This window comes from Ziziphus jujuba, chromosome 6 (assembly GCF_031755915.1).
Source record: "Ziziphus jujuba cultivar Dongzao chromosome 6, ASM3175591v1".
NCBI classification, from domain to species: Eukaryota; Viridiplantae; Streptophyta; class Magnoliopsida; order Rosales; family Rhamnaceae; genus Ziziphus; species Ziziphus jujuba.
In genome coordinates, this window is record NC_083384.1 from 11,897,038 (window position 1) to 11,907,371 (window position 10,334).

The 10,334-nt window shown below is 31.9% G+C and overlaps 2 protein-coding genes across 2 annotated transcripts; both read left to right on the forward strand.

The window, feature by feature from the left end:
• Positions 1 to 2,442: 2,442 nt before the first annotated feature.
• LOC125418116 (glycerol-3-phosphate 2-O-acyltransferase 6) lies at positions 2,443 to 5,091 on the forward strand. Its single transcript, XM_048463738.2, has 2 exons — positions 2,443 to 3,259; positions 3,866 to 5,091. The coding sequence occupies exons 1-2, from the start codon at positions 2,630 to 2,632 to the stop codon at positions 4,733 to 4,735; spliced, it is 1,500 nt and encodes a 499-aa protein (XP_048319695.2). The 5' UTR covers positions 2,443 to 2,629; the 3' UTR covers positions 4,736 to 5,091.
• Positions 5,092 to 8,047: 2,956 nt separating this feature from the next.
• LOC125418876 (glycerol-3-phosphate 2-O-acyltransferase 6-like) lies at positions 8,048 to 9,969 on the forward strand. The gene is made up of 3 exons (XM_060817883.1): positions 8,048 to 8,051; positions 9,285 to 9,671; positions 9,716 to 9,969. The coding sequence occupies exons 1-3, from the start codon at positions 8,048 to 8,050 to the stop codon at positions 9,847 to 9,849; spliced, it is 525 nt and encodes a 174-aa protein (XP_060673866.1). The 3' UTR covers positions 9,850 to 9,969.
• Positions 9,970 to 10,334: the final 365 nt, after the last annotated feature.

Here is a 10,334-nt window from a genome sequence, read left to right on the forward strand (position 1 = left end):
AATTTATGAACTTATATCAATGAGTTCTACGTTATGATGTAACGGTCAAATTGGAATTCTTAACTAATAAAATGTCAAATTTAAGGCTCACTCAAATTCTAACTTATCAATTCAATCAAACCAAATAAAATTTAAATTCTAATATTTAATTTTGAAATGGCTCATCAAAATATATGCCTGCAAATTTAGATAAACCATCCATATAATATGCGTGCAAATCTAGCTATACCATAAATAGTAAAGTCCATAAAACAATTTAGTTTCTTTCAACTTAATTAAGATATGTTTCTTTGATCGGAGACAACCTCATATATTTTAAAGTCCATATTACTTCTTCAAATAGAATTTTGGGTTCAAATCTTCATCTAGTAATTAATTTAACTTCAAAGACAAAGGACTTAAACGAAAATGCCATATCACAAAGTAACTTTGAATTTTCAAATTTTGACAATATAAGTATAGTTGGAAATTTTGCGGTTGTTGGATATGCAAAACCATATCCAGACTTGTCCTAACTTATTTTGAAAAATTAACACTGATGCATCCTAAATTATATTACATTTGCACTTTACATCCTAGGTTTTTTTTTCTTTTTTTTTTTTTGGGGGGGGGGGGGGGGGGGGGGGGGCGCATTTTGCAACATAAACCTGTATAAATTGTATACCGTTGGTCTATTCTACAGTTTCCATCCAAATCTTCAGCAGATTAATCTTGTGTTGCCATGTGAGCATAAAATAGGGGCATTCTATGTCTTTTTACATTGTTATTTCCTGTTTTTATTTATTTTTTCTTTTTTAAAATTCCCTGGTTTGATTTACGATAAGGGATAACAATTTGAAAAAGCGATCGAACTGAGAGTCAATCCTGAGAGGAAGAGAGTGGGCTTGGTCTGAGAGGATCTTACTATCGAATGTTAAAATGAGATGGTTTTGGGGGTGGGGAGAGAGGGCTCACCATAACTGGTTGGTTTGGAGGGACTGGGAGGTCCAAAGCTGGTTTGTGTTGCTCTGATTCATACGTACGCCGATCAGGTCGGAGTCGATCCAGGCAAAAAAGAGGCGGATGATTGAGAGGATATGGTGGTTTGCATGCCCGATAAAAAGTCGAATGGGTGGGGAGAGATTATGGAGGTGGATGAAGCCAAAGATGAAAGAACATGTTTACCACATGTGAAAAAAGATCAATGATGCACATTTTATACAAGCTTAGGATGTAAAATGCCAGATAGAATGTTGAGAATACAAAATGTGAATCTTAATATAATTTGGGGTACACATTAGTGCCAATTTCCCATTTGTTTATTAGCATATGTATATTACGTATATTATTTTGTTATAATGGACTTCCACATCCACAATATTATCAGCGTGCAAGCCCTATTATATTAGTAATAAGAGGTGCAAGTCCACTATAATAGGCCTCTGTATGCATTTACATACATATATATATATATATATATTGATACATTTGTATTGAGTTCTTTAGAACAAGCTCAAATTACAAAGTCATTACTTATGTTCTTTTTTTTTTTTTTTTTTTTTAATGGACACAAGTAACATTTTTTTTTTAATGAGGGAATTAAAAATGAAAATTGTTTTCAGTACACTAGCTTTCGAACGTACCAAGCAAAAAGAATTTAGGACATCTATCATATTCTTCCTCTCCTCCATTTTCATCTACGTTATTTATTTAATTTTCTTTTTTTTTTTAAGGAAAACGTTGGTGAGATTATAAATGAGATAATAAGACATAGGTAGTTTTCTTTCCACCATGCATGCATATTAATATAATTTTGAAAAATTAAATATAGACATGTATTTTTCCCTTTTTATGAAAACAAGTAACATGTTTTTTAAAAACCAAATATTCTAAATTTCATTTGCGTGATATAAATTTTTGTAATCCCCAGCCGGTTTCTCCCCATTACTATGCATTGAATAGAAAAAGACACATGACGTGACAATTTATGTTTTTATTTAGTGAAATAAAGACACACGATTTTGTTTGCGTGCAAGATCTATATTACCGTATGCGAGTAATAGGAAGTGCTCGTCTATTATAATAGGCCTCTATATATATAGATTTTTTTATTTTTTATTTTTTGATAAATATAATAGGCCTCTCTATATACTCTATATTTACATTTATATATATACATTGATACATATGTGTTGAGTTATTAGGAACAAGCTCAAATTATGAACTCATTATTTACTTACCTAAAAGTTCAAAATTTGAATATCTCTACCTCTAACATATATAAGAACATCATATATGTGGACTTTTTTTTTTTTTTTTCCTGAATTAAAGCTGCAACAAATAAATGATGGATTATAACTTTGTAACATCTTCAATTTTTATCATTTCCCTATTTTATGTTTTTACTATACAGGCATCAATCTTGTTATTTTATTTTTGCAACTTTAATATCCGTATGTACTTAATTAGTATGTACAATTTTCATAGATTTGTCATTCAAAGAATTTGTTTAACAGAGAAAAAAAAGTCACCATCCAATTCCTCCCTATAAAACCCCCCTTCCACCGGTCTCTCCAAAACACGAGCTCTCCAAGCTAACTTCAAGACGCACCTCCCCAACACTCTCTCTGTCTCTCTCTTCCTTGTATTCATGGTGATGGAGTCTCATAGCCGTCATCACTTCAAATCGATATCGAAATGCAGCACCGCTGGACGATCAAACCAGACGGTGGCTGCAGACCTAGACGGTACACTTCTTTTGTCAGCAAGTGCTTTTCCCTACTTCATGCTCGTCGCAATCGAAGCAGGGAACATTTTCAGAGGACTAGTACTTCTAGCTTCGGTCCCATTCGTATATTCCACATACATGTTCTTATCAGAATCCATAGCAATCAAGACCTTCATCTTCATTTCCTTCGCGGGGTTGAAGATCAAAGACATCGAGCTCGTATCGAGGTCTATTCTGCCTAGGTTCTATTCGGACGATGTCAACCCTGATACTTGGAGAGTGTTCAGTTCTTTTGGGAAGCGATATGTAATCACTGCCAGTCCAAGAATCATGGTGGAGCCCTTTGCGAAGAGCTTCTTGGGTGCTGAAAAGGTTCTCGGGACGGAACTGGCAGTGACGAAATCTGGGAGGGCAACTGGGTTTGTCAAGAAACCTGGTGTTCTTGTTGGTGGATACAAGAAAGAAGCTCTTCTTGAGGAATTTGGACCAAATTTGCCTGATTTGGGACTTGGAGATAGACAATCTGACCATGACTTCGTGTCAATTTGCAAGGTAACCAACCTTTGGGTTTGTCGTATATCTATGAACTTTATGACAGTTTAGAATATTTCATTTACAACTCTTAACATTTGATGAAAATACAGTTAGCACTCCAATTAATTAAAAAGCCCATCATTTGGCCCTTTCAAGTTTAGAAAATCACAACCAAAGACTTCTTTGAAGATTTTGAATTATGAAAATGTCTATTTTGCTCTTTTATGGACTGATAAATATTAAGTTGGTTTTAGTATGCATTGGTATATAAATTAAAGTTAAAATATTTTTCTATTATTACAATTTTGGGAATGAGGGATTTTTTACCCGGTTCAGGTTTGAACTTGGACCTGAATTAAACTTAGGAATACGGTTAAAATAAAAATTTAACATTTTATTTTTGTACGAGGATAAAATAGACTTTTTATGAGTCAATTGTTTTCCCCATGGCGTGCTAAGTGAAAGATTTTTAAAGCTGATTGACGATTTTTTCTTAACCTCAAGAGGCTAATTATATTTTTTCACTGAATATGATGAAATTAATAACCTTTATAATATAACCAAATTAGGTGAATACAATTGTTGGGAAGTCTCAAAATGCTTCTTACGTTTTATTTGTTACAGGAAGGATATATGGTCCCAAGACCAAAGCCTATTCCACTACCAAGGAACGAACTTCTAAGCCAAATCATATTTCAAGATGGCCGTTTTGTACAAAGACCAACCCCACTTGTTTCCCTCTTGGTTTTCCTATGGTTGCCAATTGGTGCCATCCTATCCATTCTCAGAATCTACCTCAATATCCTTTTCCCTCTTCAAACTTCATGGTTAATGTGCAAGTTCCTTGGAATCAAAATCACAGTCAAAGGTAACCCTCCACAATCTCCAACCAAAGGACACAAAGGAGTCCTTTATATATGCAATCATCGTACTGTTTTAGACCCTGTAATGATCGCGTTTGCATTGGGAAGAGAATTCAGCTGTGTTACTTACAGTGCAAGTAAATTCTCAGAAATGATTTCTCCAATTAAGACTGTTTCATTATCGAGGGAAAGAGAAAAAGATGCAACTATTATGAAACGTTTGCTTGAAGAAGGAGATTTATTGATTTTCCCTGAAGGAACTACTTGCAGAGAGGGATTTCTTTTGAGATTCAGTGCTCTTTTTGCTGAGTTAAGTGATAGAATAGTCCCAGTTGCTATTAACACTAAACAAAATTTGTTTTATGGAACTTCTGTAAGAGGGTTCAAGCTTTTTGATCCTTATTTTATGCTCATGAATCCATCTCCGAAATTCGAGATCACCTTCTTGAATCAGCTTCCAAAAGAGCTTACTTGCGGTGGAGGTAAATCAGCCGTTGAAGTTGCAAATTATGTTCAAAGGGTTTTGGCTGAGACACTTGGGTTTGAATGCACAAAGTTGACTAGGAAGGACAAGTATAGTTTTCTCGCTGGAACAGATGGTCTGCTTAAGTCCAAGGAGGAGAAGGCTTAAAGAATTCAGGCGAATCTCTATTGGGCTCCTTGAAATGTGGGTACTAAAGAATTCCGGTCTAATATAATTGGGCAATGTGAAATGGGCTCTATGATTCGCTATTGTTTTTAAAAGGTTTGGTTGCATTTAAATTTATCTTTATTGTCAGAGAGTCTGAGGTCAGTTGACATGTCAGCATGTATTAGTTGCATATGGTTAGTTTGTTAGTTGCCAGCTCAGCATCTACTTAAGTCAGCATCTAGCTGTGTTTGTTATATCAGAGGTCGTTTAATTGATGTATAAAAAGGGCTCTTAAAGCATTAGGCTTTCTTTGTAATCGCTTGTTATCAAGAAAATGTACTTGAAATTTTCTGTCACTTTCCTGCACTTTCCTTTATTTTCTAGAATTTATTTATCAAGCATAGCATCAGCATAAGAGCCAATGATTCCAAAAATTTTAGATTCAAAACTCAATAACTACACAAAATTATGCATACATAATTGCTCTACTAGGTATCATTGCCCATGTAAGCTGGGTAAAATGCATGCATTCAATAATGTCTAAATTCTTCTTTTACATCCAATCAATAATATGGATGGATAAATTTATCATCTCTATTAAGTTAGGCAATGTTGTATAGCAAAAAAGTCACAGCTGCTATATATATATATATATATATATCACATAAAAAGCAAAATTGCAAAATTTTTTTAAATCTTTCTTTAGCCCCAACAGAGCAGAGTAAGGATATATGATTTTTCTAAGGAAACCAACCATAGACACTTTTTACAAAACTTAAATTAACTCTTAAAATAGATGAATAATTAATTCATTTTAAGACTAGCTACCATAGCCTCGAAAGCTAACAATGTGGCTACAATTAATTCTTTCATTTTGCATATAATGAAATTGACCATTCAATTTTCATCTGAATTACGTTAAAAAGATACTAAAGGAAATGTCTCCTCAGCTATATAATATATGTACAATTTTCAAACTATATATCATAATCATTGTCCAAAAAATCTGTTTATGTTGGAAGCGATCAAATGGAGCAAATTATATATTAATGTTTTATTAAATTTTGTCAAATTTGTCTTATTTTTACAAACATGTAAGGCTTGACAAAGAATAAAGACAAATTACATGAGCAGTCAAAATTCAATCTCCATGAAAAGTTTGCAAAGTGTGTTTGTTATTGAAAATAAGGATTCAAATTAACTGGAAAATATACATAATTAATGCAAGGGAGCAGCCTGCTTTGGACGCTTGCACATTTCACATGGACGAAAAAGTAAAACATTTTTGTATTCTAGATAAGCATATCAAATTAAGCCACATGTTGAGTTTCGACTGTTGAGGCAAGAAGGACAAGTCCAAATGCATCGGTTACTTATCTTTTCGCCATTAATTAATTAATTAATTAAAAGCCGATCAGACCAAACACGTCAACACTACTTCTAAGGCGTGTTAGGCTGCCCAATCTATTGGGCCTGTATTGTATTAGTGGGATGTTTGGGTAAAATGGTGTGGATTTGAAGGGGCACAAAATTGTCCGTCGGCCCATTTATTGTGCATTAGGAAAGAGATGGGGGTGAGGTCACGTCCGGATAACCAATTTCAATTCACTATTTATTTATTTATTTTTAACACTGCTTTTTTTTTTTTAAAGACCTTTTTTTTTTTTTTTCAACACTTCCTTTATTGTTATTATTATTATTATTTTAAAAAAACCATTGCTTCTTTTTCATTTTTTTTTTAAAGCACTGCTTCATTTTTTTTTCTTTGGCTTTTTTCATACATATTCTTATTTTTAAAAAAATTACTCAAATAATATTAAATTTTACCTTTCAATTAATATTTTTTAAATATGTTAAAAATACTCAAAAATCATTCAATATATAAAAGATAATGTAATTATTTTATAAAATTGGATTATAATATTAAAAATAATTACAAATTATTTTTTATTAATCATTATAGAAAATCTAATAATATATATTTTCAATTTTTGAATGTTCAAACTTTTTTTTAATTCTTTTCATATTATATAACTTTTGATATATACTTTTATCACGAATAATGAGTAAAAATAATTTTTTTTACAAAATTTATAATACAATACTAACAATGGACTACATTAATATAGTACAATCATGCGATATAGCATTCTAGATCATTGAAAGGCCGTGTGAGATAGATTTTCCTTATTACCAACTATGCTTGAGACAACTTACCCAAAAAAAAGGTCCTTGAGACATACGTAGCAATAAATTGATAATTCCCAGTTTTTGTCAAACATTGCGACAATGTTTGCTTGTTACAATCAACTACGTCAGAATATTAGGGAGCAACTAACATTGCCCTTAATAAATATCCAATTTTGATTTAGATATACCATATACGTCAATCGGTCATCCATGCAAACAAAAATGGAACTCTCGTAGAAGAACAAACTTACCTGCTAAGAAGTCAAGGTATTAAACTTTTGTTTAGAAAAAAATGTCTCAGTTAATTGAGTTATTATTAAGTGAAGTTAATTCAGTTGATAAGTCATTCACATATTAAAAGATTTTGGATTCAAATCATTAAAGTGAAAGAATTATTGTAAATGTTAAAAAAAAAAAAATGAGTTTCTTTTCCCTTGAAGATAATCTAATAAACAGTAAAAGTCCATATTATTTTTTTTTAATGAATAAATTATTTCTTTACATGGAAATTTGAGTTAAAATCATCATCTGCAGTGACGTAGGAAGGCAGCCCACCCAACCCAAATTCGATTCTAAGAAATAGTAAGTCCAACAATTCATTAAATTACCAAAAAAGGAAAAAAAGGAAAAAAAAAAAAAAAGAAACCCTTAGTTGCGGCGTATGGTCCATTAATTAATTTAATTGCCAAAATAAAGCACTTAAAACGAATTTGCTATATATCACAAAATGACTTTGGATGTTCACTTTTTGACAATATACATTATCTGACATCTGACGACTTTGCATTTGGGCATTCGATGCGCAAAGTTATAATTAGACTGGTTCTTTGCTTGTTATGGCTAATGCCTAGTTGGTTTCTTAAGGATTGAATCACTGAAGATCACACATACATAATATAATTTTGTCATACTAAGTTTGCATATCCATGGTATTACAGGCGTCAAAGCAATATGATTGGCAGTAAGACATCCTGTTATATATATGTATATATGTATTGAGTTTTTATAAACAAGTTCTAATTGATAAAGTCATTAAATACTCTTGTAAAATTTCAAATTTTGAATATTTCTAACTCTAATGCATATGGAATTGTTTTTGCCTTAAATACACAATAAATGATAATGGGTTGTAACTTGTAATGTCTTCAATTTTCATTCCTTTATTATTATTATTATGGTTTTTACTATATAGGCATCGATCTCTCTCTTTTTCTTTCTTTTCTTTTTTCTTTTTTTTTAATGATACAATGTAGGCATCCATCTTGTCGTTTTATTTTATTTTTAACAAATTTCATATCCATATGTACTTATTGGTAGTCTTAAGTACCAATTTTCATAAATTTATAACTCAAAAACTTTGTTTGTTTCATTGTAATAAGAATTCCACACACACACACACACACACACACACACACACACACACACACACACACATATGTATATATATATATATATATATCAATAGTCTTAATCCTAGTTTTAATTTTAACAATTTAAACTTTTAAGAGAGATAATAATTTAATCTAGATATCTAAGTTCAAATCACAATACAATTCATTTTGTAAGGATCAAAATGATATACAAATGAAAAAAAATATTGATATAATTTGATATATATAATAAATCTATTGGGTGGTACTTTAATAGCATGGTAGAAATTTCCTATATATTATGTGATAAGAGTTCAAAATTCAGTACCAATTCCTCCCTTTAAAATCCCCTCCAATTTGTCTCTTTATAAAAAATGAGCTAGCTTTCGAAGCTTACTTCAAAACACACACCCCAATTCTCTCTCTCTCTCTCTCTCTCTCTCTCTCATTCTTTTTCTTAATTTTGACGATGATCGGGTCTCATTGTTGTCACTTCGAACCAATATCAAAATGTAGCACCGGTGGCCAATTTTCATGATTAGCTCCATCTTTTTCTGATGGGCTTTGTGTCTTTTTTTAATGTCTTATTGGTTTTGATTGAGTTCTTTCTCTCTGAAATAAGAAAAAAGTGAATCGCAAAGACAGACGGTGTGAAAAAAAAATAAAATCAAAGGTATTAAAAAGAGTAGAGTGAAATCAAATAAAAAAATATCAATTTATTGGGAACAAAAATTGCAGGCATACAAAAACTAACAAAACAAAATACAAAAAAATAAAAATAAAAAAAAAATAAAAGAGGGGAAAAAAACGAGGAAAAAAAAAATCCAAAGCAAGATTGCATGTTTCTACAATAATCATAAAAAATAATATTAAAAGTTGTTCAAAAACCGTCCACGATTTTGAGGAGCAAGGAAGCATCAATAGGGAAAGAAAGAAAAAATAAAATACAATATATACTCATCGGCGTAACCTAGACGAACTTAAAGCAGGATTCCAGAGTTCTAAAATAAGCTGTGTTACTTATAGCATAAGCAAATTCAGCGAGCTGATATCGCCAATCAAAGCGGTTTCGTTATCGAGGGAGAGAGAGAAAGATGCAGCCAAAATCAAAAGCTTGCTTGCAGAAAGTGACCTATTGATTTTCCCTGAAGGAACTACTCGCAGAGAGACATTCCTTTTGAGATTCAGTGCACTTTTCGCCGAGCTTACACATAGAATAGTGCCTGTTGCTATTAACACTAAGCAAAGTGTTTTCTATTTGAATACTGTAAGAGGGTACAAGTTTTTGGAACCTTATTTTGTTTTGATGAATCCGGTTCCTGTTTATGAGGTTGACTTCTTGGATCAGTTACCCATTGAGCTTACTTGCAGCAGAGGGGGAGGGGGGGGGGGGGGGGGGGGGGGGGGGCGGGTGTGGTGTGTGAGTCAGCCATTGAAGTTGCGAATTATGTTCAAAGGGTTTTGGGTGCTACACTTGGTTTTGAGTGCACAAATTTGACTAGAAAAGACAAATATACTGTCCTTGGAGGTACAGATGGTCGGGTTTCGACGTGAGGATTTTGGATCATATATTTTTATGTTTGTCTTCTCGTGTGTACAATAAAGCTTAGCCAGAAGAGTAGTAATGTGGCAGCATGTGGTTGGTCTCAGAATTTTTCTTTCTCTTTTCTCTTTTTAAATTTTATGGTAGCATTAAAATTGAGTGTGATACTGTGATTATAAATAATATAGAAATGACAGAGTGGGTTTGTGTAAATTGCTATTTTGTCTGTTTTATATATATATATATATATATCAACATAAATTAATTTTTCAAAATTTTTTGGTAGAAATATCTGTTTACTTGTAATCTTTGTCAAATAAAAAGATTGTTCATATTCTTCTTTCAATGCTCTTCCCAAAAAAAAAAAAAAAAAAAAAAAACAAATATATTCTCTCAGTGAAAATTTTCTAAAATACACTCTCATGGTCTCAATGAAAATTTTCTAAAATACACTCTTATAGTTAAAGGTGTGTTTTGAGGAGTAAAAAATATAAAT

Excerpts from the sequence above, each read along its gene's own strand:
- LOC125418876 (XM_060817883.1), top strand. Across the intron at positions 9,672-9,715 it reads TGAGCTTACTTGCAGCAGAG|GTGAGTCAGCCATTGAAGTT; the intron begins GGGGAGGGGGGG and ends CGGGTGTGGTGT.
- LOC125418116 (XM_048463738.2), top strand. The coding sequence starts at position 2,630 with ATGGTGATGGAGTCTCATAGCCGTCATCACTTCAAATCGATATCGAAA. Across the intron at positions 3,260-3,865 it reads ACTTCGTGTCAATTTGCAAG|GAAGGATATATGGTCCCAAG; the intron begins GTAACCAACCTT and ends TATTTGTTACAG.